The 27,555-nt window shown below is 53.0% G+C and overlaps 10 protein-coding genes across 10 annotated transcripts; 6 read left to right on the plus strand and 4 right to left on the minus strand.

Moving 5' to 3' along the window:
* Positions 1-12: 12 nt before the first annotated feature.
* Positions 13-771, plus strand: PG994_005761 (uncharacterized protein; the record flags this gene model as incomplete). The annotated part of the gene is made up of 1 exon (XM_066857170.1): positions 13-771. The coding sequence occupies one exon, from the start codon at positions 13-15 to the stop codon at positions 769-771; it is 759 nt and encodes a 252-aa protein (XP_066716439.1).
* Positions 772-791: 20 nt separating this feature from the next.
* Positions 792-2,129, plus strand: PG994_005762 (CASC3/Barentsz eIF4AIII binding-domain-containing protein; the record flags this gene model as incomplete). The annotated part of the gene is made up of 1 exon (XM_066857171.1): positions 792-2,129. One exon carries the CDS (start codon positions 792-794, stop codon positions 2,127-2,129), a length of 1,338 nt encoding a protein of 445 aa, XP_066716440.1.
* Positions 2,130-3,316: 1,187 nt separating this feature from the next.
* On the minus strand, positions 3,317-3,796 carry PG994_005763 (uncharacterized protein; the record flags this gene model as incomplete). The annotated part of the gene is made up of 1 exon (XM_066857172.1): positions 3,317-3,796. One exon carries the CDS (start codon positions 3,794-3,796, stop codon positions 3,317-3,319), a length of 480 nt encoding a protein of 159 aa, XP_066716441.1.
* Positions 3,797-7,608: 3,812 nt separating this feature from the next.
* On the minus strand, positions 7,609-9,045 carry PG994_005764 (aspartic peptidase A1; the record flags this gene model as incomplete). Its single annotated transcript, XM_066857173.1, has 2 exons — positions 7,609-8,656; positions 8,732-9,045. 2 exons carry the CDS (start codon positions 9,043-9,045, stop codon positions 7,609-7,611), a joined length of 1,362 nt encoding a protein of 453 aa, XP_066716442.1.
* A 4,584-nt stretch (positions 9,046-13,629) lies between these two features.
* On the plus strand, positions 13,630-14,199 carry PG994_005765 (uncharacterized protein; the record flags this gene model as incomplete). The annotated part of the gene is made up of 1 exon (XM_066857174.1): positions 13,630-14,199. One exon carries the CDS (start codon positions 13,630-13,632, stop codon positions 14,197-14,199), a length of 570 nt encoding a protein of 189 aa, XP_066716443.1.
* Positions 14,200-15,071: 872 nt separating this feature from the next.
* PG994_005766 (uncharacterized protein) lies at positions 15,072-15,973 on the minus strand (the record flags this gene model as incomplete). Its single annotated transcript, XM_066857175.1, has 2 exons — positions 15,072-15,605; positions 15,734-15,973. Coding segments are annotated over 2 exons (774 nt in total), but the record flags the coding sequence as incomplete, so codon positions are not given.
* Positions 15,974-16,786: 813 nt separating this feature from the next.
* Positions 16,787-19,054, plus strand: PG994_005767 (uncharacterized protein; the record flags this gene model as incomplete). Its single annotated transcript, XM_066857176.1, has 4 exons — positions 16,787-16,986; positions 17,269-18,038; positions 18,096-18,235; positions 18,287-19,054. The coding sequence occupies 4 exons, from the start codon at positions 16,787-16,789 to the stop codon at positions 19,052-19,054; spliced, it is 1,878 nt and encodes a 625-aa protein (XP_066716445.1).
* A 644-nt stretch (positions 19,055-19,698) lies between these two features.
* On the plus strand, positions 19,699-21,080 carry PG994_005768 (beta-lactamase family protein; the record flags this gene model as incomplete). Its single annotated transcript, XM_066857177.1, has 4 exons — positions 19,699-19,774; positions 19,837-20,279; positions 20,334-20,858; positions 20,931-21,080. 4 exons carry the CDS (start codon positions 19,699-19,701, stop codon positions 21,078-21,080), a joined length of 1,194 nt encoding a protein of 397 aa, XP_066716446.1.
* Positions 21,081-21,795: 715 nt separating this feature from the next.
* PG994_005769 (NIMA interactive protein) lies at positions 21,796-24,589 on the plus strand (the record flags this gene model as incomplete). Its single annotated transcript, XM_066857178.1, has 2 exons — positions 21,796-21,978; positions 22,076-24,589. 2 exons carry the CDS (start codon positions 21,796-21,798, stop codon positions 24,587-24,589), a joined length of 2,697 nt encoding a protein of 898 aa, XP_066716447.1.
* Positions 24,590-25,287: 698 nt separating this feature from the next.
* PG994_005770 (uncharacterized protein) lies at positions 25,288-27,501 on the minus strand (the record flags this gene model as incomplete). Its single annotated transcript, XM_066857179.1, has 5 exons — positions 25,288-26,067; positions 26,119-26,641; positions 26,714-26,931; positions 26,989-27,318; positions 27,394-27,501. The coding sequence occupies 5 exons, from the start codon at positions 27,499-27,501 to the stop codon at positions 25,288-25,290; spliced, it is 1,959 nt and encodes a 652-aa protein (XP_066716448.1).
* Positions 27,502-27,555: the final 54 nt, after the last annotated feature.

The following is a 27,555-nucleotide window of genomic DNA, read 5'->3' on the forward strand; positions in this document are numbered from 1 at the left end:
ATCGATCGAAACATGGCGGGACCTCGACGGAGAAAGATCGGCCACCGCCGTAGAGTGGAGGATGAAGGCGAAGATGATCTGGACCTCGACGACGACTCGCTCACCGACGGCTCGCTGGCCTCCGATGATGACGACCATGCCAATGATAGCGACACTAGTAACGTCGATGAAGTCTCGCCCACCTCTCCTGCAACAAGGAAATCAGGTGGAACTGCGAACGGCAACGGTGCCGCTAAAGCCGGAGTAGCATCAAGCGCTCCCGTGGATGGGCCTGGCACCGAGAAACCGTCAAAGTCAACATCGATATCGAACGGCATGTCTGGTTTGTCCATCTCAGATCAGCCCGGAGCCCAGGAGTCGGGGCAGGGTGATGATGCCAACGAGTCGGTATCTGCTTCCAAATCAGGTGCACCGATAGTCGTCAGCTCGGCCATCATGGATCAGCCACAAGACGGTCCGCCGTTCGAGCGACGACGACGAGAACACGATGAGTACCGGCGGCGCCGAGACGAAGACCCCTCGTTTGTTCCAAATCGGGGAGCGTTCTTCATGCACGATCACCGACACGCCGGCCCCTCAGCCAACGGGTTCCGACCTTTCGGGCGAGGAGGTCGAGGTAGAGGCCGTGGCGGTGGTATTGGAGGCCCTTTTGCACCTTTCCATCACCAAGTCCATAATACGGCGGATCCTACTGTCAGCGCACCCTGGGCTCACGATATGCACGAGATTGTTACAGAGCCCGCCCCCCTCGTCAGTCGCGACACACGGTAGCACACAGTGGGCATTCAATGATGGATGACGGCCCTCCCAACGGCGACGGCTTTATCCCAACTTGCCCTTCGAACGCTACGCCTATCAATAGAACACTGTCGTGTGAAAAACATATCGGCAACGTACAAGTTCGAGTCTTCCTTCCACAATTCAAGGAGCCAGTCGTGTTCTCGGGTCATGCGGTCAATCAGTACACCAGGTTGCCGGATCACCGGCCTCCGCTGCGCCGTGATAAGCCTGTCCGCATCTCTCTGCCCAACTTCCCACCACGTTACATCTTCCCAGCAACCGACAGATCATTCATATTCATTCCCCGAGCAATGCGCCCGAATCAGCAGCGCTTGCGGGGCAAGCCAAGATCTGGGCTTGGGTTGATCGGCGGCTTCTCCCGGAGAACCAGCGTGTTCGGCGGTAGTTACTACAACGGCAGCGTTTACTCCCCGAGTGTTGCTCTCAGTAGACGCTCGTCCATCGCACCTGATATGGGTCGTGATTACCTCGTGTCTCCCACAGGGTCTGCCATTTCACGACCCCCTATGCCGTTAGATGCGGCTCGTCCCGTGGTGCGACTACCCCCGAGAGTTGAGCCGCCTCCCGTGATGAACACGGCGGGCATGGGTGAGTTCCCAGCAGATGGGGCCCTCGCAGGCGGACAGACTACTATCAATGATCTGCCCCAACCTCAGATTCACCCTCTCCCACAGAAGCCTCCGATGATGCAAGAGAACAAGCACGCAGCTATCCCTATGCATCAACCAAAGCCCCAGAAGACGGTGTCAGTAGAGACTATCGAGTCACCGGCCATGCACCAAAACTCGCAGTCTTACCAGCAAGCTTTCCATCACCAAGTGCCCCTTCACGTTTCCAACGGCTTTGGTCATGATCATGCCCGTCATCCTTCGTACGCTTCTACAGGCACTCCGTTGTCGCAGATTCCGGAGCGTGCCATTCATGCGGCTCCTTTCCAACCTACGCAGTACGCACAACAAGGCTACGCCCCACAGTATCAGGTGATGCCACCACAACATGGGTATTACTATCCTCCCCAGGGTCCCTATACAGCCCCGGCGCCCCCTTTTGTGCCTGGCGCTCAACAGCAACAGCCGCAGGGCGACATGGATCCAAACAACGGGCAGGCAGCTCCGGGTTCCAACCTGGTTGCTCAAGAAGTCAACGGTATGGTTTACTACTATGACGCTTCGCAACTACCACCCGTACCGTCATACCCGCCTTACACGGCCCCGCAAGTCTATCCCGGCGCTGGCGGAGTCATGAGTATGAACGGCGTCGTCGCGCCCCCCTCGGATGGCTACTACTATCCACATCCTGGGAACGGCACAGTTTACTATCCTCAGTGAGCTAGCTGGTCGACCACTCCCATCGATTATTTAATTGCGACTACCTATTTAATCACGTTTTGGACGCGGGTCACTACTGCACTTATCTTTGTCCTACCGCCGTAGGTTTGGCACTACCAACCTTGGAGAATACCGCATATCTTGATAGCCCCGAGAATAAGGCTTTTGGACATTTCCAACTTCAACATTCATGCTCCTTGGGCCACCCCGGTCTGTTGGGCTTCCACGCATGGCTGTCTTCCATACGCAACCTATAAACATGGCATGTCCTTTTGTGCTCGCTGTTCACAGCTGCCCCCCTCTCTGTGCTTGCTGGCACCAATAGCTTAGTCTCCGTTACATTGGCATTATCCATTTCCCGACTTGGAGGACCACACTGTATCGGCGTTTGGTGGAGTTATTGCTTTACATTTGCTATTTATGCTACGACAAAGCTTGCTCCTAGGGGAAGAAGTGTGCATAATGGGTGACGGTAGAAGTACCGAGGCACTTTTTTGTAGTAGCATGCGAGTGCTTAGGATTATTTTCCCAGCTTTTGGGAGCTGTTGGGACCATTTCCAGGGTCCGTAGCGGAGAGCGTGGGAGCGGGAGAGTAAGAGTGAGACGTCGGTCGGTCGGTCGGTGGTGGTGGAGAGGAGAGGGGTATGTATGTACGCAGTGGCCAGCGAGTTGTCCGATAGCTGCCAGCCCAGCGACGTAGGAATTCCTAAAGTACTTGCCTCCAACGCCCCTATTTTCGGAAAATAGTGATCTCACCTTGCTCCGTGAAGCTGTTTGCTTTGCTTAGTCGTGCAAGCTATTGTTTTGTTCGCTGTCTTCACTCACATCAGACGATCATAAGTAGTCTCCCTAGCCCTGGTTGGGACTTAGGATGGGATACGGGTCTATTAAGAACTAATGCTACTTGGTTGTTCGTTGTGCCTTATGGGGCAAATAAGTTTCAGCTTTTGCTTTGGTTTTTCTGTGGTTTCCATCCAGTCCTTTCTCGCGTTTGCGTATGTGGTTTCTTTCTGTTTTCGCCTTTCCATCCCCTCTTCGTGGCATAGGAGCCATTATCATTTTGAGTTTCACACTCACACACACACACACCCTCTCTCTCGCCTCACCACCACAGCGAGTTCCACTCCCTCCTAGCCTGCTCGTGCTGGTGATGTTGCTGCATGAAGGCAGCGGCGGCGGCAGTCGACCTACTGCCGGGGAGGAGGAGGGGGCGACGACGGCGCCTTCTGGGCCTCGAGGCGCGCGGCCAGGTCCACAAAGGCCCGGTACTTGTCCGCGGAGCGGCGGGCGTAGTCGTCGTCGTGGTAGTGGCGGCCCGAGAGCATCTCGCACAGGGCGTGGTGCTCGGGGGATTCGAGGATGCGGGCCGTGATCTCGTCGGCGGTCAGGCGGTTGTTGTGCTGATGGGCTGCTGCTGCTGCTGCTACGGAGATGGAAAAGGAGGAGGAGGAGGTTCTGCCGCTGGGCATGAGGAGGGGAGGTGCTGCTGGTGTGGCTGTTGCTCTGCTGGTGGTGGACGCGGCGGGCGTGGGGGCGCTCGAGCCGTCGGATGAGGACGAGGACGACATGGCGGAGGTTCTCCGTGTCATGGCCGGTGCTATGTCCGCGTTGCTTTTCCCGTCACGGGCGACGTAGGAAAAGAAGTCGTAAAGGTCGGATTGGCTCATGGTAAGTGTAGTGTAAGGAGATGTGCGGCGGAACTAGGCCGAGAACACAAGAAGCTTCTTTCTTTCTGGGCTGGAATGGGAGGGGGATGGAAGAGATGTGTCGGTTCCGGGGGTCCAGAGGCTTTATACATACCTTAGGTAAGTAAGTACGTATTCGATTGGCTTTACACATACAAAGCCAAAGCATGCCATGGCAACTTCTTACTTCCATACCTACCTTCTCCAAGTGCGTGGCGGCGGGTGAAACTAACTAGCAAACACACTCATTGGGCGGGTATCTAGATCTCGGAGGAGGGTAAGCAATCTGGGAAAGGGGGAGAGGCGGGTATGCAAATTGGAGAATGGGGGGGGGGAGGCCCGCGTGAGAAGCAAGCAAGATTTGGGGAACGAGCCAGTGAGATTTGGCCGTGTTTACTCCTTCTGAAGTCGTCTTATTTTTTTTTTTACCCCTGAGGTTAGACAACAACACACACGAACGGTAGTCCAGCCATTCCCGTAAATGCCGCAATGCAGGAGTACGTGTGGTATAGGCGAATTTGGAGACGTGATGAAACATAGACTGCATCTGTCTCCCCTGTTGGGGGGTGGCTACTTACACCTACTAGAGGGGATCGAGCTTATTCCCATGACTACGCATGGTTGCTTGTCCTCTGTGGAAACGAGTGGCAGCAGACTTATTAGATTTGGGGCCACAGTCAGGTAAGCCCATGACAGGTCCGGTCGAGGAACCAATTCCTATCTACCTGTAGTAGGAGAGACCGTGACAAGGACTTGTGGGTGGTAGTAATAGCTCAGGCCGGAAACCCAGGATACGGAAGGCCTGATTGGGGGGCCACGAACACACATACCTACATCTACATTAGGTACACCCACAGCCTAAAATGCTTGTCTCCAAGCCTCTTGATTTCTGGACGGTGTCCTAGAGAACCTTATTCTAGGGCCATCTTGCGGCTCCTCGTGACGGTTACTCGGTCCCAGCCAGTCCGGTAACGCGTGGCCGTGGTCCAAGGAGCTCCGAGTACGAATTCAGTAGGCCAGATTGTACTTGCTTTTCGCCTTGTCCAGAACGAAGAGCAGCACTTGGTCGAACCCACAGAGGATGCCCAGGGGCTCACAAATGAGCGGTAAACAAACCACATGGCAGCAGCAGACAGGTCGGGGAGGCCTCATGGCTCAAGGTCCGTACGTTAGATAGCTTCATGCACGGAAGACCATCGAACAAAAGGCTACTTAGTTAGATGGCCGTCCGCACGTCTGCACGTCAGATTAGTCGGAGTGCCGATCCTCTCTCTCCCTTGGGCCGTTCTTGTATTGTGTAACGGTGTACTCGTAGTAGTTGCTGCCGGTTTACTTCCGAACCGCTCTGTCCGGGTGTCTGTGGTACTGGTCCCCCTTGTTGGAGAAAGAGACAAGCTGGGAGGTTAAGAGTCGGAGTCGGTAAAAGGGGGTGTAGTGTGTGTTATGGTGCGGTGGGGAAGGAGTTCTGGCCAAGTTTCCTGTTTAGGCAATCCGCGAGGGGCTTGCTGGCGTCTGTATGGCTGCTGAAACCCAACACGACCACCTGAAGGCGAGATTGGAGCTAATAATAAAACCAAATTCGAGAGAAAAATGACATTAACAAGTCATTCATTAGCTGCTCCAGGAGCTACAGCGCCGGGATTGGCAGTCCAGGAAGCTGTGCCGCACCGCCGGCATGTTGATCGCAGAAAAGTGCCGTATGGATTGGCAAGCAAGGAAACAAACAAACTGAGGGGTACGGCGGCGGTGTGGTACGAGAGGGGCAGGACGGGGAAATCACTTTCCCATGCCCATGCCCATGCTTGCTTCCATGCTTCCATCTAAAGCAAAGCTAGAGGCTACCACCAGACATCGTAGTCCATGTACGACCAACGAAATGAAGCACATGCGCCCCTAAGAGGTTGGTGCAAGGACATCGTAGCCTCCCGCTTTTGTCTACTAGGTCCAGGCCCGCTGACACGATCGGCAGTGCATTTTCCGCCTGTCACTTTGATAGCAAATCGACAAGCCCATCCATCACCCATATCAAAGCTCCGTGAGGCATTTTTCCAACCTCTGTTATCCTGATATCTTCCATCTTACTACAATCGCGCTCCGTTTTAAGCTTTTTCGAACCCTCTTGACTCCTGGAAGCCCGCAGATAATTCACACGACACCGCACCGCACGGGCTGCGAGTCCCTCCCATTGACGCCCGAAGCGACACAGAGAGGACGTGCAGGACGTACCTGTATCATTCGCGCTCACCTCAAGATCCTGACATCCGTCCGTCTCATGTAGCACGTAAAACCACTCAGGACTAACTAACACCAGTGGCAGGAGAGGGAAGATCATCAGTGCATGTCATCTTTTGAACTACGTAGATAGGAGAAAAAGACGAGGGATTTATTTCTCCCCTCGTTCAACCCCTTTTCGGGAGCCAGGAAGAGGCCTGTTATGATACCTACCATATTAGCTAGTCGAATTATGCTGTTACACCTGACCTTGTGGCGCCCTTATTCGTATCCTATATAGGCCAATATTGCTCTCAAGGACCCATCGTGCATTTTCATGCTGGCCCTATTTCCCCCTTTATCTACCTACTCCGATGTCTCTTCTTCCATTTTACTATTAAAATCATATAAACACACAATTGTAGAACTCCTCTATCTTTAGAATTTCCACGGATTCTTTGTACGAGGTGTGTGAATACCATCCAATCCTACCAGAAGAGAGGTCATCCCTGAGGAGGGGGCGTTGTCCATCTCGCCCATATACGGACCCCCCAAGAGCCTACGCGATAAAAAAGTCAAGTCAACACCGGAAATCAAGAAGCACGATGGCGGAAATCTGGCTCGGTCTCTGCCTCCTCCTCATGACGCCCCTGGGCATGTCCATCCAGCTCTTTCTGAAGCCTACCGACTCGTACAAACGTTTCAAACGTTTCCATGCTTGATACGCGAACGAGCATACGCACATAGATACGGAGAGAGAGGGGAGGAGATGACAGCGACAATGTGATGGTTTTCCTGTCCAAAAGGACGAAGATTCTCGGATTATCTGACTTTGGCTTAACGGTATTTCACTCCACAATGTCAACGTCGATAGATGGAGAGAGAACGAGAGGCAGAGGGGAGTGTGCATACGGGCTGATGTATGTCCTGTCCTTCAACGCATTGACGCGTGGCCAGCCGAGACCCGCCAGCTTTCTCTTCAGCTCCCTTGCCCCTTTCATCATCGTGCCTCCAATCTCTTCGACGTTTGCTTTGCCTACTTCCCCGTGCTGGACACCAGCAGTGCCAATTGGCTGGCAATTGATAGCCCTAACACCGTATTTCTGTCTTGAAACGGGGGAGCGGTGGATGGAAGGACCTGCGATCGAAACTCGACTAGAGACTTACAATCAAATATGGTTTCCAGTGGCCTGGCTTGGACAGTTTGACGTGTTGGCTTGACCAAGTTAAGCGCGAGCGAGACTCTGCACAGATTCATTCATGTAATTGCCCACGATACTTCCGAATCTGAGGTGCTTTTCAGAGGGCTTAAATATTAATACGGCGAGGTTGTCTAAGGTTTGACAACAGCCTTACCATAAGATAGCTGGCTCGTAACCGGGACAAATAAATAAGCTGATAGTGGAATAGGTGATGTATCATAAGGTCTCGCGAAAATTCATCACATATTATACACCAAGTCGGGCAGGCAAAATATGGAATCAATAGGTCTCATTCTGTCTTAGGTAAGCTATAGTCACTGTTCCGTTTACCGTTCTTCCAGTCCATCCAGCTCATTCAGGCCGTAACCATATCGATACTGGTCACCTTCTCGCCGCCACCGACACCACTGCCACCAGTAGGGGGGTAAGGTTCTGCGTCTTCTCGATCTTGGGAACGACACCGAAGCGGGTGTTTCCTTGGTCCCAGATGGCGTATACGCTCTTGAGGAAGACATCGCCAAGAATGTCAAAGGGCATGTCTCCTCGAGACTGGACTCCTCCATACCAGTTCTTATCATCAGCAGGAGCAAATGCAAGGTCCTCCTTCTGGATCACAAACGACTTGCCGCCGACGGCGATTTTGAGCTCGGGGAGGTCGTCGGCTGATGTGCTAAGTGGGAAGACGTAGCCTTGGTTCTGCTCGTCGTATGTGGCGCCCGGGATCTGGTCGTACAATGCCTTACAGGCTGCATCGGACATCAGAGCAAGGGTGGTGCCGGTATCAGCAATGGCCAGGTTTCCGGATTGCTCTGTTGACTGGCCGTTGATGGAGAAGCTTTCAGAAGGGAATTGCCAGAAGCCTTGGGAGTTGTCGATGGGCGTCCAGTAGATCTCTTGGCCCGATTGCTGGACTAGATTCTGGTCGATGAAACCGAAGGTATAGAAGGATTCCTTCTGCTGGTCGCGGTCGCTGTAGAAGGCGGAGGTAAAGAGTTCGGAACTCTTGGGGATGTCATTCTGAGCGATCATGTTCTCGACAGGCGTGGCAACAGGCTCAGAGTTACCGTGGTTGTCAGTGACGGTATTGATCTTGTCAAACGCCAAACCGAGAAGTCCATCACCAGTTCCTTGGGCAAACTGGGCCGACATCTGCTTGGCCAGCTCGACAACCTGGTTCTGGATCTTCAGGCCGCCGATCACGACGTTGTCAGTGCCGCAGTCTCCGGAGGCGCTCGATCCATCGCCGTAGGAGATCTTCCAGGCTCGGTTAGGGAGCTTTTTGAAGGTGCTAGACTTCTTTGGATCGAAGGCGTTATGGCCCTTGGTACTGCCCTGTTCAGTGGGAAAGACCCAGAGATCGGACGATCCAGTGTCAAAGTCTAGCATCAACTTCTGGGGTGGTGCGCCGATTTCCACTGGACAGAGATACCTATTATTCAATGTTAGACAGTCCGTCAACCGGGGTAGTTGCAGTGAGGTAGCTGAAAGCAGGAAAGGGACTTACATGGAGTCGTTCTGCTGGTCGTCAGCAGTGACCTCGCCATGATTGCTATCACCGCCGGTCTGCTTGACAAGGACACGGTCCTGGCGGGCACGGCCACCGACCAGAGCTCGCTTGAAGGAAGCAAGGCCATGTTGCTGGGTTCTCTTGACGTGGCGGTAGGGACCCTTCATGGTGGGCTCGAAACCGAATCGGTTGAGAAGGTAGACGTAGGACTTGGTGCCATGGCTCTGGTAATTGGGGTTGCGAACGACGCGGACCTTACTCAGCCCCATCGATTGAATCAGGTTCTTCTGAGAGGAGAAAATGGCATCCATGGTGACAGTGGGTGTTGGTGTGTGGGTTGTGAATACTGGTACAGAAAATATTGGTGTTGGTGTTGGGAGTAGATGGAAGATGGAAGAGGGAAGATCAGACTGAAAGAGGAGGGAAAGAGTTGAGCTTTATGCTCGTCCCCCTCAGGTATGTATTCCAAGAAAGGAGGCAAGAGCGTGGAGGTAACCAATCATGCGTCATTGGGGGACGGGCAGTCACGCTGCCTGCTCTTGGTTTTCCGTTTGACCCAAACCGAGAAGTAAAGGGAAAGCGTGTGACGGTGCCTGCCCGCCCGGCTTCCATACATCATTGGTGCCTAGGTAGTGTTTGATATCAGCACGTACATGGTGAAACTGACCTTGCCGAGACAGTCAAGCTGAGCTCATGCGAAGGCAGGCACATTGACGTGCAGCACACATGAATTAGGCGTGCTGTATGGAATGCTGAAAACGGACCACGAGGTAATAGCTGCTTCAGATTCGGAGGTTACTTGTTGCCTGAGCAAGGGCAGTGACAACAAAGCAAAAAGGGGTGCCTCAATCGACGTCATGTTACATGCTATCTATCTATTTGCTCCCACCACGAACATCGCAAATGGACCTCTCTGGCAGTTGAGCTTGAGAGCGCGGGTAGATATCAGGGAAACACCCCGGACTTGGCGCTTCCCTGGGATCGTCTGTCAGGAGGGAGTGGGGGCCCTTGGGCCCTTGACTGCTTGAGGTATCTACCTGGTAGGATGATCTGTTATCTGGTCCACTGAGAGGGGGCCTTCCAGTCGGCATTGAAGGTGACCTTCCCGCATTGATATCAAGCAATGGGCATTACAGACATGATGCTAGGCATGGGTGGTGGAAATAGCAAACCCTGTTGAGTGACCCCGTCACACTAGAAAGCAGGGCTTGAATTGTCGTGCCTTGCCATATTGGTGTTGCTGTTTCGCGTGTTCCTGGCATGGGGCCCCTCAGGATTCACGCCGGGCTTGGATCGTTGATCACAGGTGGAACCTCAGTTGCCGAATCAGGGCGATGATATCCCCCACTACCTCATTTGAACCAAACGTGCCGTGCCAAGTCCACCAATCCCGGGGAGCCGAAAGCTTGTTTCCATGAAAACGGCAGCCACACCTCTCTCTCCATGTATGCAGGTGCTCTCCACCTGGGCACTCTAGCTGGACACGACAACATTGAACATACGTTGGAACTGTCTGGTGCATCGAACATTTGATTCATTCGCCCGGGGCCTTTCATTGGATGTAGATAGACCAGTCGGACAGAAACCTCCTCAAGCTCTCTCACCCTTTCCTGTAGTCGTCCTCCCCGAGAAATCTCGCTTCGCCAGTGCCATGAAGCGAAAGCATTAAACATGGTACTACAGGTGACGACGCCTTCTCAAACATGGCCTGCCCGGTGTTTCCTGGTCAGTTGCATGTGAACTAGGTGACTGGTGTGATACGGCATCCTCCCAAGAATACGTGGGTAATGTCAAGGAAATATCTCCAAAAACCGGGGGTTCCTCTATTTGATGCATTCGCCATATCATCAGCGGTGTTTCGTATTGCGTTTGTCCAATGGCAATGCTGAAAGTGTTTGGTGATGTAATCCCGTTGATGCGCTGACCGCTAGCAGTAGCTCGTGCTGTATGCAAGCCAAAAACGGCCTTCCATCAGCCCTACAAACTGACCGTCTCCCCTACTTGTAGGATATATCAAAACTGGATATAGAACGTCACATTCATCTGTGAAATATCATGCCCGATCGCTTTAGAAACAGGCGTACAGGGAGTACAACTAGCACAAACATAAAGAAATTGGGCTTGCTTAAAGGGCTACTTCACGTTGTTTCAACACTGTTGCACCTTTCTCATGATCAGCCATCTTGAGAAATGCTGCAGTAGATCCTCTATGTGGCTATTAGCATCAAACAGGGAGGAAGCTCTTTTCAGACCTCGCATATTATGCCTTCCAACAACTTTTTCTATCCTGAGATATTTTCCAATGTCTTAGAAGTCAAACGATTCGCATCATCAGTCCCCTTATACTTGAAAAAAGGACCTCGCAGAGCTCGTCTTTTACATACACACCTATAAACCTGGAGCAAGGATACTCCTCAAATGTTTTCGGTTTTGCTGGTCAGTCCGACTTAAACAGGAGTTCTCGGGCCCTGGAGCGGTTCCCTGAAGCATCTGGTCTGATGGATGATATATCTTCAACCGAGTTCAGGAGTCTGCGCATGCCTTGCGCGTTCAGAGCGGGGCTCCACTGTAGTTATATCTGATCGATGGAATGCGGCCGCAGATCCAATACGTGCGAGGTTATTGTCTTGTGTGGTGATTAGTCGGTACTGATAGTATTGGAGACCTGATACCTTCGAACCTGATCTCTTAGACATCGCCGGCGCCTGGTTGTAAGTGGTTGAACTATAGGGTAGAAAGTCAAGTTGGGTGATTATGCAAACCGAGAAGATGTTGGACGCAAAATGAATTAGAACTCCTTCAAACACTGTATATACCACTGGCACTTACTTGTTCTGCCGAGAGCTGATCCGGGCCTATTTGCTTGAGAAGCACGTCCTTCTATGAGGAAATTATTATTTGTCTGTGAGTGCACGTATCTGGATATTGGCTACTCAGCAACGGATATACTCAGAATTGTGTACACGTCTTTAGATTTCGCGAGGGGCCGTTGGCCGAATGTCAACGTAGCCCCCTATTAAACTCACCTTAGACAAGCAATCATCGAGCAATGCGGTCGTTGGAAGTCCACCAAGTTCAGTGCTTCGCCGAAGTGCCAAAGTAATTGACGACAATATGAAGTTTTCTTTTGGAACAAACAAAGTGAGATCTGGCTTGAAGTTGATCCACGATTTCCTTTAGGGAATAATAAGATCAATATATACCTACTGGATGGAAGTTAGTAAGCTGCATGGCCAGCCCATGATAATACAATGGTGCTGGGATGAGGGAGGTTCGGGTATGTAAGTCAACACCAAACCCGGATATCCGTATACAGTTTCTAGTAGTACCATGTAGGTTTCATCGGGGCACATGTCAAATCCGACAGGGCAAATCCAACAATTTATTTGACAGGCACTTACGTGACCTATCCTAGCTCCGGCACGAACACATGGCCCGATCACTTTTGACATCTGGACACCCCAACCGTCCGTTCGCCATCAGAAGCATGCTGTTAACCTGGCATTTCGCATCATGGTATGGAGGATTCTCATCTCCTGCGTTACTACCCGCTACAGCACCGGAACTTCCGGCCAGGCCCAGGAGAACCGGTGATCTAGCTACGTTATGTGAAGTCACAGTCATAAGAGGCACATGATGATTTCAGTGGTGGATGGTATGTACTTTTACCTGATCTAGCACCCGACGCTAGCAAGTATGTGATGACCAATACTACTACCCAAGCTGTGGCTAGGACCTTGAGCCACTACATTATGGTCGCCAAACCCGGCGATGAGCTCAGCGAAAGATATTCAGATTAGTCGAAGTCAGAAAGCATCTCCGACTTAGATGAAACATGAGCCAGCACGTCGGGAGGACGGGACGATATATACTTCAATTGGAAACAAAACAAGCGCTGATGTTGGGTATTTGCAAGTTGATGGTTGATCATGATAGGCCCAAAGGGTGGATGGATCTGCCGGCAGGCCGGGGCGCCACATGATGCGATGCGGGTTGCTGGGCCAGTCCACTCCAGAGCTTTTGTGGTTGGTGGACGTGGGTGGGGGGAGGATTTAGAGTTGGCAAGGATATGAGAGCATCACTGGGACGCTCTTGGCCAGTCAACCACGTAACAAAGAAAGAAAAACATCCCACTCTGAAGCAACGCGCGTACCTGACAAGGCATGAGAGGTGAGCGAGGACTAATATGTGTATGTAGTGTTGGTATGTAGAGAATCCGTTGCTCGTCAACGACCACCTGCAATTGAACAATGAAGAACCACCGAATATGTATGCAGCACCGATTATTCATCAGAGATCTCGAGGGGCGGTGGAGTCTTGTTACGTCCCAATTCGTCGTGCATTGAGGGTTCTAGGTTCTATAGAGTAGCGCCCAACGCACGTCATAGGCTCTCGTAGGCCCGCCGAGCTGCGATCAGCAGTTAATCTCACCAGCATCATCGATTGGCTTTGGGAGGAGAGACACCTGCAGGGACAGGGACACTCCCTCGACTTTGTCTTAAGAGCCCAATTAATTTTGGACATTCCGTTGTCAGATCAATCGAAAATCCCATTATCCCATACCCCGACACCAACCAACTGAAGATCCTTTATTATTATCCAGTGCTTCTTCCCCTCCTCCATCTCTGCACGCTCCCAACCTATCACAAGTTTCTTGTCTGTTTCGAGTCTCTTTGTCTCCAGCATCGCAAAGTCGCAACAATCGCATTCTCACTCAACGCTTCACCATCCCACCAACAAGCTCCACTGTCCGTATAAGTAAAGGCTCAAGCGCTCGAGACCCCCCACTGCTACCAGCTCTCTCTTCATTCACCTCGACTCTTCAGCTTACTTGACAAAGACAAGCCTTGATTGAATACCAACTCGATACCTGAAATCCCAACACACTCATCAAAATGGAGCTCGTCAACAGCGCCATCCGTGGCCTCCAGTTTCTCTGGACGTTGCTCCTAACTGCCCTCATCGGCAATGTTATCGCTAGCAACCACAATGGCCCCATGGGATCGGTTAACCTAGCCATGTTTACTGCTGTGTTGTCGTGGCTCGCACTAATCTACGGCCTCGTCGCATCCTTCGTGACATCGTTGGCGATGCCCCTCGTCATGATGGTGCTTGACGCACTCGCGACGCTGTTCACCTTCATCACAGCCGTTGTGCTCGCCGCAAGGCTCGGTGCCCCCAACTGCTCGCATATTGTAAGTAGCCCGTTTGTCCACAAGATACACCCGCGGTCCCTCGAAACTAATTACGATGATCTCGTCGTACAGGGCGGCAGAGCCGGAGACTACATCGCATATGGCTCCTCGGACAACATGAAGCGTTGCCGCGAAATCCAGGCTAGCGACGTCTTCCTGTGGTTCCTCTTCGCCTGCTTCATTGCTTCCCTATTCTTCTCGTTCAAGGCCTTCCGCAGTGTCGGTGGAGGCTCCCACCGTGGTCCCAGCATGTCTCAGGTTGGTGTTTAAAGCATCAAAGTTTGCTAATACCTCCCCTACCACTCACGTTACGACTGTGGGCGAGAACGTCCTGGAAGTCTCTTTTGAAGCTTAATGGTAATAATTGTTGGGCATTTGTTTCTGGTGGTCACTGGACCGGATTGATCCCTAGTTGGGTAAATCGCATATGAACACTGAATACTTTCTGGGCAACGTTGAGCATTGGATTTTCATCGGCTTGCCCGGCGTTCTTGTATGAACCTGAATGACTTGGATGCCGTTACGAATGATTGGAACTTTATACGTAGTAATTATTTTAGGAGAGTGGTGGAAATATGACCGCACCGCGACCAGCAATGTATTTAGATAATATGAGCACAAGATGAAAGAGGAGTCAAACATCCGCGTGTATGTTGCTACTCGAGATTGCATGTGGCATTTCTTGGCCACACTCTGCCCAGCAAACCTGTCCAATAGACTACGCGTGTTAGGAAGGCCCTGTGTCACTTCATCTGCCAACCTATGATCTAATGACAGCGTTTACCGGGTCTGGGATTCAAAAAGCACGGCAGAATCCCATATAACAGCAAATTGTTAGGATGAACCTTTACCGAGTATATGATCCACTGTGTTTTGTCTTTCCAATTCAGAGGCTGCACGAATAGGGGATTATGGAGACGGCATTTAGGTACGGCCACTGCGTGTATGAAAAGTAGGTACTTGATACTTTCATTAAAAGGGCTTGGTAAACTAGGTAGGTAGCGAGTTCTAGAGCCCCCATGAATCCGTCACACCTCGCAATGGTGCTCAGAATTAAGTCCTTGCGTGTTTATGATACATCATATAATGTACAATGTTCTACAGGCTCTGTGCGAAAGAGAACTCAGTGTATCTATTCTATTCTAAACCCGCTCGCTAGCCCAGATGGCGCCGCGGCACCCGGCCCTGATGACGTTGGTGAGCAGCCAGTAGGGCTTGGCCTGCTTGGCATCGTGCTCGAGGGCGTGGTCGAGGTGCTCGAGCTCCTCGTCGCGGATGCGGCGGAGGGTGCCGACGAGCTCGCGGAACTCGGCGCCGACCTCGTAGCCCTCGGCCTCCCAGCCCTCGAACATCTCGAGCAGCGACCGGATCTGCGAGTTGTAGTGCGTCCCGATTTCGGTTTCGACGGCCTCGGTGCACGCCATGGCCGCCTCCCGGCCCAGCACCGCCGTGCCCCAGCCCAGCCCGCTCGCGAGCACCGACCACACCGGGTACAGCGCCGTCGGGCGCACGCGGTGCTTCGCAAGCAGCGCGTTGAAGGTCCGCAGGTGGCCCGCCTCCTGCTCGTACATGTGCGACATCAGCGGGCGCAGGCTTGGGTGCGCGTTCACCAGCGGCGGCTTCTGCGCGGTGTAGATGAGCGTCGCGGCCAGTTCGCCGGCTTGGTTGACTCGGAGCTATGTCGGGCGTGCGTGCCCTTGCGTCAGCGAGATGGCTCCTGTTTTTTCTTGTTTTTCTCCCTCCTACTTTCTCGACGAAAATGGGACACGATTGGGGTTTTATTTTATATTTTGGTCTGGCTTACAGCTGATGACAAGAATTCGCGCTGCTCTTTTGTAAGAGGCTTCCGTTTCGGCTTCTGGGCGACGGCGGAGCCATCTTGATTCGGAGGGGCGGTAGATGCGTTGCTCTTCGGGCTCGTCGTGGAGATGCAGCGCCGGTTCGGGGCGAAGAGGGCGGGCGCCAGAAAGTCATGGACGGGAAGCTGTCCGCTCTGGCGCAGCGAGCGCATAAGTGACTTCGAAGAGAGCATGACCGATTGGATTGCTACTATCCTGCTATTTTCTTGTCCCGCAATGCGTGCTTACACTCCGAGGTGAACCAGTTTATCAAACGATTCAGAAGCTATCCCGATTTATGATGCGCGCACTGCGACAGGGATCTTGGCACTAAAGTTACTGGCTGCAAGTGTCGGGTCCTTATCGATAGGCGGATGCGTTTGTACGTACCGGCTACTTGTATGTATGTAACCTGTTTATTAGAAATAATAATAGCTCGTTGCGATATATAATAACGGGATATCTTTCAAATAATAGCATAATATACATAATCTATATACTTTTAAATATATAATACTTATTATACTTCGTAGCTTATATCCCTTTATAGTAATTAATTCTTACCTTTACTTAATTATATAATATATAACCGAGTAGCTGCATATACTTTTACCATAGCATAGCTAAGCTGTGTTATAGCATATTCTAGGTCGGATATGTCCATAGTCGGGCAACAGCAGTCAATCGAATTATAGCGGGCCGGCCAAGAGTATCCACCAACCAATTAGCTGAGGCTGAGGTTTCCATAAACTGCAGCCGACACTGCTGAGTTTAAGGAGTCTCGCTTCGACCACGCCTTTCTCCGACTTATTTCTACCTTTTCTCCTTAACCGCCACCAAGCTTGCGCCTAGAAACACATAGAAAGAAACTGTATCCTTCTATAAGCATTGGTTTCCTCTAACTTGCTTGCGCTCTTCATCAACTCAGTTGCAGGCGCGTTTGCTATTCAGCCGATAGCAGAGGCGAATCCGAAATCGAACCTCGAGTCTCGAGATAGACACGGACGACAACCGCCATTATGAGTGATGACCTTGATGACCAGCTTATGGCCCTGGTGGGCGGGGATGAGGACTCGGATGAGGGTTCGGACCAGGAGATGAACATCAGTCGCTCTGGCTCAGAGGAGTCGCCCGATCACAAGAAGTCCAAGAAGGCTGCGCCGGCGAAGAAGGCCAAGAAACGGAAGCAGGATTACTCAGATGAAGAGGAAGGCGAAGCGTAAGTTTCCTCGATTGTTCTGCAGCACAAGCAACGGGTTGTGTCTTTGCGCGCGCGTTGTCCCCAACCTCAGTCGCCCCGATTCCGCTGCGCAGTGTGCAGCCAGGTAGAATTCATTGGGTACCTTGCAACAATCAACACCAAGATTTAGGCATACATTCACATCGCCGCTTCACAATTTCCTTGTGGGGAATCCCTCACTTTCTACGCCCATTTAACCACCGCGATCATGTCTCTCACATCGCCCATTCCTGCTTTTACTAAAATGGCAATTCACGATAGATCTTCCGACGCAGAGTCCGTTGCTTCGCAAGAAAGCGCGCCCATGGACGAAAGCGACTCCGAAGCTGGCTCGCCAGCAGGTAATAACACAGCCGTCTTTGACGATGGAGAGAACAAGTATCCGTACGAAGGCATGTTCGCCAACGAGCAGGAGAAGGAAGACATCATGGGCATGCGGGAGGTCGAGCGCGAATCAATCCTGGCCGAGCGGGCGCAAGAGATTGCGCTACAAAGACAGAACCGTCTGTTGCGACAGCTGGTGGGTGATAACGACAAGAAGGCAGCCAAGAAGCGCAAAGCAAACGATGCTGAACTCGAGGACGCACAACGCAAAACCTCACGCCAGCGCACAAAAATCGGAGGGAACAAGGTCGGCGAAACAAGCTCTGGTATTGAGTCGCTCCGACGCGCCAGGGCAGAGAAGAGTGACCGCCAGCGCCGTCTCGCCGAAGATCGCGAGCGAAACAAAGACAAGCACACCTCCTTCTCGCGCGACAGTCCCGATGATGATAGAGACCGCGACAGCGATATGGAATGGGACCGTGATGATAGGCGCCGTTCTAGGTCACGCACGCCCGAACAGAAGGAGGCGCCCCCTGCAGATCTTCGTGATATAGAACGTGTTCGACTGAGCCGAAGTCGATTCGGTCAGATATGCTTCTTCCCTGGATTTGAGGAGGCCATCACTGGCTGTTTTGTTCGGATATCTATAGGGCCTGATAGCCGAGACCCTCGAGCTGGGAATGTCTACCGGATGGCTGTCATCAAGCGTACGTTTGGTGCCCATTCCCAAGAGCTACTGGAATCATGCTAAATCTTCTCCCTAGGATTCACAACGGGCAAGCCGTATGCGATGGAGAAGAAGACCGGTCAAACCTTTGTTACGGACCAATACGTCGTTGCAGCACACGGCAAGGCGGAGCGCGAGTGGCCCTTCATCGTTTGCTCCGAAAGTGACTTCACCGAGGTATGACCCGAGGACTCCCTTTGCTTCCGACGTTTATCTGACCCATACTAGTCCGAGTTCAATCGATACAAGGCCACCGTAACCAGTGAAGGCGGCGTCTTCCCCAAGAAACCTGCTCTAGTAGCCAAGATTGATGATATCAACAGGCTGCTAGGCCGCTCCTGGACCGATGCAGAGCTAGACGAGAAACTCCAGCGAGAACGTGCCCTCCGCGACAAGTTCAATCCCGCCGAGCGGAACCGACTAGCCAACGCTATAGAACTAGCGAAAGAGCAGGGCGACATGGACAAAGCCACTAAACTGCAAGAACAGCTCGACCAGATTGAGACTCCCCGCCTTGCTTTCAAGACGAGTCTTACAGCCAACAAAAAGGTGTCTTCAGCCAACAGTCAGCAAGACAGACTTGCTCAGGTCAACGCGGAAAACCGCAAGCGTAATGCTGAGGCTGTGCGGAAGGCGCAGCTCAGGGAGAAGGCCAAAGCGCGAGACATTGAGAATCGCATCGCGAGGGGCGAGGAAGTCAACGAAGACAGCTCGCGAAGACTGCGTACTCAACCCAAGTTTCTGCTGGACCACAATGAGGTGGAGGAGAGGGTCAAGACCGGAACTAGCGGTGCTTCAACGCCAGCCAATGGTACGCCGAAATTGAACGCTTCGACGAACAGCAACCGGCCTCTGCCTCCTCACATCGCCAAGCTGCAGCAGAACCAGAGCCAGAACGGAACAGAAAACGGTGGCATGCCTCAAATCCATCGCCCACTTGTGGACGATGATATCATTGGCTCGCTGGATCTGGACATTGATGTCGATATCGACTGAGGGGACTAGGCGCATCAAGTGAAGTTGGGAATGGATATGAGTGTTGTACGATCTAGCAGCATGCCAGCAGCCCTGGCCATTTGCGATGGGATTTCTAGCGTGTTCGGCCAAGCGGCCCTGAAAAAGTAGCTGGCGGTCTTGGAGATAGCTCGAGACGGCGATATACCAGCAGTGAACAAGATGGAGTGATCGGGCTTAAGCTTGTACTATTCTAGGCGGCTCAATTCTAGAGAATATAAGCGATCAATGCCTGGTCGACGGCACATCTTGATAATAAGAATGAAATACAGGACTCGTGGATCTCTGGACATTTAACAGTGAAGCCCCTGCAACTGACTGAAAGTGATCTATCATCAGCCTCGGTTGAATGCCGACGGAGTGGCTGAGCTGGCTTGCAGACCCCTAAACCGGGGTGGCATGGATGACAAAAGTGGCCAACCTTAACCGCGGCAAGCTGCGGGGCCCCGGATTTTGTAGTATTGGTTGAACGAAAATAGCCCAGTAGCCCAGTGACCTACACAGCAGGGACGAAGCACCAATCTGATTTACCACACAATCATTCAAAGACGTATTTACATTTCTCGTTACTACTTCACATTAAGTGCCTCCCCCTTCCCTAACCCCTACCTGCGTGCTCGTCCAACATGAAGAATTTCGAGCAGTCAGTAGAGAAGGCCATGGCGGATGGGGTGATTCTCGGCGCTGTTGTGTGTGCTAAAGGTACCGAACCGATAGTAGTCGCTCTGTTCACCCTGAAGACGTTAGCCACTGACCTTGCGTAGGCAAAGTCAATTATAGCAAAGCCTTTGGTAATCGTATACTTACGCTCAAGGCCGAGCCAATGGAGCAGGACACCGTCTTCGTTCTGGCTTCCATGACGAAACTAATGACGGGCATTGCAGCATTGCAACTGGTGGAGCGGGGACTCGTGAAGCTCGACGATGACGTCGCTTCCCTGCTGCCGGTGCTGGCAAAGCAGCCGATACTGACTGGCTTTGAAGAGGACGGCACACCCATCACGAAACAGAGGACAGGTCCGATCACGCTCCGTCATTTGTTAACACATAGTCTCGGTGGCTCCTACGACTTTGCGAGTGGAGATATCCTACGATGGAGGAAGATCCAGAACACGTTAGGGAAGCCTGGGGTTACTATTGAAGAAGCATTTGGACATCCCCTCCTGTACGAGCCTGGCGAATCGTGGTGTTATGGGACAGCTTCGGATGTACGTAACCTTGCAGGCTGAAGACAACCGACAGAAACTGACATGCCAACACAGTGGGCGGGGAAAGTTGTTGAGGCACTGAGCGGCCTCTCCTTAGAGGACTATATGAAACAACACATCTGGTCACCCCTTGGAGTCAAAGACATAACATTCTGGCCCGCCGCACGCCCGGAAATGGCCAACCGCATGTGCTCCATGTCGATTCGGGACACCCGATCCGGAAAGGCTGTGCAATCGCGCAAGCCCATCGCCATGACACCTGGCGCCAAGGAAGCATTTGGTGGACAAGGCGCCTATGCTAGCATGGGAGACTACACCGAGATACTCAACTCACTCTTGGTCGACGACGAGCGGCTGCTCAAAAAAGAGACAACGGCCGTCATGTTCCAGCCACAGCTGAGCGGCGGTTCTAGACTGGCGCTGAACGAGGCCATGTCCAATCCTCAATGGGCCGTGGGATACTATCCTCAGGGAGCTTACAATTGGGGACTCGGCGGGTTACTGGTAGAAGGCAAGACCGAGTCGTCCTGGAGGAAGGCTGGAACCATGCTCTGGGGCGGTGCCATCAACAGTGCCTGGGTATGTAAGAGCTGATTAATGATTTCTGATGGGAATGCGAGCCGAAGCTAACTTAGGATGCAAATTTCTCAGTTCATTGATCGGGCGACGGGTGTATGTGGTGTCTTCGGGTGCAATTTGCTACCGTCTGCAGACCCGCAAATTGAAGTGCTGATGAAGGGATTCGAGGAGGAGATATATAAAAAATCAGCAGAAGAAGAACGACCGAACTCACGCTTGTGATAGTAGAGAGGGGCCGGGCCACGTTGTACAGAGTAGTCTAGCATTGTCAAGGCCAACTAAAGAGGTGAGGCGGCGTGGCGGCTCGAGGCGCAAGCGTGCCGGAAGGGATGGACGATGGAGGACAATGGAATTCAGCACCCCGCAGGGTCTAAAATCGCAACGGTGCCCCCTGCAAGCCCAAGCTGCCAAGCTACCCAGCTGCCCAACCGTACCTGGACAGCACATATGGAGTTGGGGTCCGATTGCGAACAACACTACTCCGCTCTTGGAGTCCGCGGTATTATTCCTTTTTCTTCCCACCCTGACACAAGTGCGTTGGCACAGCAACACAAACCTGCGAAAAACGAAAACAGAGGCATGTCAACCTTAGAATGCATCTGTCACCGCACTCTTGATTATCGACATACAATAGTCCCCTACTTGAAGTAGTCGCCTACCCGTCTTGTCTAGTTGCTGTCCAAATTCAGCAACAGGACAATCCACACTGCCTTTCCCGACTCGGCTTATCGTGTATCGGTGGCGTCTGCTTCCTTCCCAAAACAGACCTTTTCCAAATGAGCCCTGCCGTCCTGACCGTCTCCTTTTCCCAAGAACATCCGACTCAATCCGTCCATGCAACAACAACCGCTTTCTAGGGAAATACCACCACCACTGACTGACAAAATCCCTTCACCGACTCTGTGCACAGCTCAAAGCGAGCAAGGTCTCGCCCAACATGATCGAGTCTGACAACCTCCGCACAGCCTCTCTGTACATCAACAACCAGCTCCTGTCGCGTGGCCTCCTGCGCGATGGCCAGAACATCGACTTCGCCGACCCGGACGACGCTCCAGGCGGCCTGCAAGACACAATGGGGCGCATCATGGGAGTCGTCAACGACCTGATCCTCCGCCGCGATGTATGTCATCACTACTATTGCTCCGTGCAATTTCCTCCAGAGTGGGGGGTTCTTGGAATGACCCGATCACTAATCTTATTCTGTTCTCTCTACACAGCGCGATGCGGCCCACCGTGAATCCCTCAGTACTACTCTGCTTTCGCTACGGGCGGATGCTCAGCGAAACGCGGCCGAAGCTGCCCGTCAGGCCGACAGGTTCGCCGACACACAAAGGAAGCTCGACAGCGCCGAGGCCACCGAGCGCGCCCTCCGAATCCAGCTCAAGTCTACGGAATCGTCCGTCTTCAAACTCAAGGACGAGGTGTCCAAGATGAGGGCCACGGTCGCTCAAAACCGCGCCGCCTGCGCCAACGATGTACGCAGGCGGGACCGGCAGATCGACAGCCTCAAAAGGGCCGTCGTGGACGCCGGCCGGGTGAGAGGCGGCAACAAAAACCGCGATGTTGTCAGCATAACCGTCGTTAACGAGGTGGGGGTCGAGGAAAGATCATCCGGCGTTTCTTATGGGGGCACAGACGAGGACGGATACAGCCTGAGAATGGAGACGAACGAGTTCCTAACCGAGCTGGCTAAGGGCCTGTGCGAAGAGAACTCGACGTTGCTCCACTTGCTGCGGCGTACGGTTGAGAGGTTACGGGAGATGAGTGGCATTGAAGGTGCAAATGCCAAGTCGGACTCCAACGGCGGTGATGCCACTGCTCCACCGCCACCAAAAAATGCGGATGAGATGGCCGATGAGCTCGAGGGTATCATGATGCATCTCAGATCACTACTCACCAACCCCTCGTTCGTGCCTATCGAAGAGGTGGAAGTCCGCGAGGTCGAGATACACCGACTGCGCGAAGGCTGGGAGCAGATGGAAAGCCGCTGGAAGGATGCGGTTAGCATGATCGAGGGATGGCGAAAGCGCATGGCCGCTAGTGGAAAGTCGGTCAACATGGAAGAACTTCAGATGGGTCTTCGTTTGAGCCCCGTGCGGGTTCGGAAGACGGAAGGGAGATACGACGACAGAGAACAACGCCAGGAACTATCATGCGTCCAGGAAGAAGATGAAGAGGAGGAGGAGGAGGAAGAGGAGCAAGACGAAGAGGAAGATGAGACAGACTCACAAAACTCACAAATCAGGGCGCCCGAACGACCGCGATTGCCGAGTCCGGTGGAGTCTCTGCATCTTGTGCCAGCCCCTGGCTACGACTTGGAGGAGGGGGGTTCGGACCTGGAGTCGGAGCAGTCGAGCATTTTCCATGATGACGTCGATGATGAGGACCTGGACGCCGAAGAGCCGAACGTTCAGATTCTCCATGCCTCTACGGCAACTACCATTGACTCGCCTCCACTCCCGGCTCCTCCACAACTCAGTCCCTTGAAGAACTCCCCTTCATCAGGGAACAGGCGGTCTGGAGATGGCTCGCGTCGCAAACGACCAGGAGACTTCACCACGATCATTGAGGAGAAAACGTGGGAGATCCGCGCAGTCACTGATGACGAACCACCCGCACCTCCGCCACATGGAGCGAAGACGCAGTCTCCCAAAGCATCCTTCAAGCTCTCGCCACCACAAAATAAAGACCTACTCCGGCCGTCTTCTACGGCCTCGTACGAGAGTCCTCTTTTCGGTACATCGATCGAGTCTCCGCTCAGGAAACAACCGAACCGCAAGCTTTTCGACCAGGTATCGAGGCCGGGGTCAAGGGAAACGACACCTGACCAGGAAGTCAAACCAGAGCCTAAAGCGGGATCCAAATCAGCCCAGAAAAAGAAGGGTGGCACGAAGCCATCGAAGCAGGCATCAAGGGAAGCAACGACTGATCGGGAACCTCAGCCAGAGCCTAAAGAGGGATCCAAGTCAGCTCAGAAAAAGAAGAACGCTCCCAAGCAGGACATGTCCACCTCCCCGACTGCAACTGCCAAGCCCGCTCCGCCATCAAAAGCCACCGTACAGCCGGCAAAGAGGACGGCATCGGCACCTAGTGCTACCACCAAGAAGGACACCAAGCCCGCGAGCACCATCACCCGATCCAAGTCTACTACTAACACCACCAACTCCAAGAATAAACGGGCTCGTTCGCCTAATACTGCTAACACCGCCCGGTCTCGCTCGCCAGCACGACCCAACCCACCGAACCCACCCCCCTCAGCCTCGCGTCTTCCCCAACGCAAAGGCCTACCACCGCAGAGCCCTTTGACCATGGCCTCTATAGCCGCTAAATTGGCGGCATCGGAACGGGAGGCTGATGCAGCCCGCGTCCGCGCCAAGCTGAAGGCCGCACGCATGGGGCGGGGTGCACCGAAGCAAACCCCGGCAGATGTTGCCCCGTCTCAAGCTGCCATCCCTGAGGACCCGGATGTCTCTCTCGGCGACCCTGTCAAGAAGGACCTGCCAATCATAGAGATTGATGTCAGCAAGGCGAATGTGTCAAAGGACGGCGATGCGGAGGAGGACGGAGAGGAGCCGCCGCCGACGCCCAAGGAGCTCGACATCGAGAAAAGGACCAAGAGGATCACTCGAAGAACGAGCAAGGCGGTTTCCAGGAGAAGGAGCACTCTGAACCCTTGGGAGCTGGAGAGTCTGATCAAGGGGGACCTCGACGTGGAGAGCCCGGCGAGGTAACGAGAGCGAGACCCTTCCTTTGCCGTTAACGGCGTCATGCCTATTGATGATGATGGAGGGCTGGAACTCTGGACCTGACCGGGCCGTGGTGTAAGATAGCCGTATACGGATAGGACAGGAAAAAGAATGGGATGAATAAGTTTGGCCCCTTTTTGCTCGACTCGATTTCCTGCCCCCAGGCATGGAAAGAAGGCTGAGTGAATAGGGGCTTCATTGGAGTGCCAGGAGTACGAGATGGTGTTGCGTGGTTGGAAATGGGGATGCCACCACGTTGTGTTTCGAATTTTTCTTTTGTTTTCCCCCGTAACGACGGCGCGTTTGATGGATGGGCGAGGGAATTCCGGATCAACGGCCGATGATGAAATGACGACTCGATTGACATTGATGACAGACATATATAATCTTGTACACTTGTGCGAAAAACCCTGATGAACAATATATACATATATAGATCTGTTTTACTACTCATACTCACCTGGTCTTGTTGCTTGTGCTCTCTCTACTTGAATAACTTGATGGCTCGTTTTACTACTGGGCGAGAAAGTGTTTCCGTGTTTCTTTCTGCGTGGGATTTACGGTTGCCATTAGCTCATTTATGACCTATCGCAAGAGTATTTATTAAACGAGAAAGCAGATCCTCCCTGTGGTTCATCATGAAACTCTTTGGGCTATCTCTCTTCTTGCCTCCCCATTTTGCATCAATCAAAAAAGCGCTTCCATTGCTCATTGAACGAACCCGGGTAGGGCCGCTTGTGCACTTCGCCGAGGTCCTTCTCGCGGACCCAGGCCTGGAGGTCGTGAGTGGGCAGCTCCGGGTTGTTGTGGTACAGGGCGCGGACGCCGCGGTCCTTCTTGATGAAACCGACGAGGGTCGAGGCCTGGACGGCCTCCTGGCCGATGTCGAGGGAGTTGAGGGCGCCGCACTGCGCGACGATGGCGGATAGGGCGGCGTCGAGGTCGATGAGGCCGTGGCGGAGGTTCAGGCCGCCGACGGTGAGGTGCTTGACGCATTTGTTGCGGAGCCAGGCGTAGTCGTCGCCTTCGGCGTTGAGGGCCCGCCGCTGCTGCGAGGGGAGCGGGAAGGGGTTCAGCTGCAGCACCTCGAGCGATCTGCTCTCCAGGGCGGGGACGATGATGCGTTTCAGCCTCTCGGGTCCGCCGCCGACGCAATTCGAGAGGAAGAGAGACTTCAGATTGGCCAATGTTCTATCGTAACTTCCGTCGTAAAGCCCGGTGTCCCCAAAGAAGATATCGAGGTCACTCCTTTCGAGGAAGAGCTCGCTGATGCGCTCGCTAAGACCAAACAAGGGTGTATGCGTCGATAGCAGGACGCTATGGTTAGGAAAGATGGAGCGACAGTAAAGTCGTTCAGCCTTTGGCCAGAAACCCGACTCCGGCACGTCTGAAGCCGCCACTTGCAGTCGAATCTGATCAAGCCATAGTTCTCGAACGTTGGGCGTGCTACCTACAATCGAGGGCTAAAGGCGCGTAAGTAATGAAGTCGTCACGCCGGGGTATCATTTTCTTACCAGATGAATCGTTGTGTTGTTGCCGCCGGAAAGTCTCAAAGTTTCAACCCGAGGTAAATCGGGCCAAGACGGTGTCCAAACACCGCCGACAGTAACGGGGAAATCAGGCAGACTCAAAAGAGACAGTTCCCGTAGCGTTTTGGAGCAGTGGGTAAGAAACTTGTCCATACTCTTGGCACCATACTGGACTCGGTTGCCGATATGTAAAGTCTCGAGCCGATAAGGAATGGAGGTTGTGGCAAGACTGTCGGATAGATTGATGGACCCTTTCAAAGTGAGGTGCTGGAGCTCACCGCAACAACGGGAGAACAGTGCAAAGTTCTTGGCCAGAAACCCCGACTCATCCTTTATGGTGAAACTCCTCAAGCGTCCACACGTATACGACTGAATGTAGCGGTGGAATAATTTACTCGCCAGTCCATGCTTTGTGCGTCTGAGGGTGTAGGACTGATGCAGCCAAACATCTCGCGCATCGGTACTTTCGAGTTTCGCCTTCCATGCTTTGGAGACTTGCAGACAGCGGCTGTAACGAATGGTAGAGTAATTAGCATATTATCATTCTCTGAGTATGTATCGAAGGATGGTGGGAGTTCACCAGACTTCTGTCGTATCCAACATGATGAAAATCATGTTGATCAACTCTAGGGGCAGTGCCTGTATGGGATCAACTTTGCGCATCGCCTTCTCGACAGCTTCTGCTTGCGAGCGCAACACCTCGAGGCGCGGATGATCGGGATGTTTCTCCGCAACCAGCATGGCACCCTGACTATACGCATCAAAAGCGATAGCCGGTTTCTGATCGCGGCGGAGGATCTGCCCCAAGCGTAGATAGCCCTTTATTACCAATACCTTAAGTTAGCCTTTACATACTTTCCCTCGCGAGCAGAACCTGCTGGTAGGTTTGGAATGAGGGTAAACAATACGTACGCTGGGGTCTCTAGGGTTGCGCCAAATCATTTCCGAGGCGAGACTGGTAGCGGTGGCAGAACGACCCTTAGTCTTCTTCATGGCGATCAGCGTCAGGAGGTTGAGGGCATCCATATGGCCCTGGTTACGACAGCGCTTGTCCAGCTTGGCCTTACATTTGCATCTCACGACAAGCTGGCTCTTAAGGTCGTTGTCTTGGAGAGCACGCAGCAGATCTCGGCAGGTGCAGGGCCCGTCCGTCACGGTAGAGTTGGGACAACATCCTCTGACGGCCTAGGATGATATCGAATGAGCTACTGAGGAAAAGAACGACGAAGAGGCCGATCGGGGTACCACTGCTCGACTCACCTCTTTGAGGAGCGTGACCGCCCCTGTCAGGTTTCCCGCATTGTAGGCTAGCTTGCCTCGCTCCAGCGCACTCTCTTGGGAGGCAGCAGTAGAAGTGCTTCTTCGCATCGTGCAACAAACCAGAGCTGCAATTCATCCAGAGAGGAAATGGATTGAAGGCGC

Source organism: Apiospora phragmitis, assembly GCF_038363925.1.
Source record: "Apiospora phragmitis strain CBS 135458 chromosome Unknown utg000006l:1.0-5683423.0:1.0-5690449.0, whole genome shotgun sequence".
Taxonomy (NCBI): Eukaryota; Fungi; Ascomycota; class Sordariomycetes; order Amphisphaeriales; family Apiosporaceae; genus Apiospora; species Apiospora phragmitis.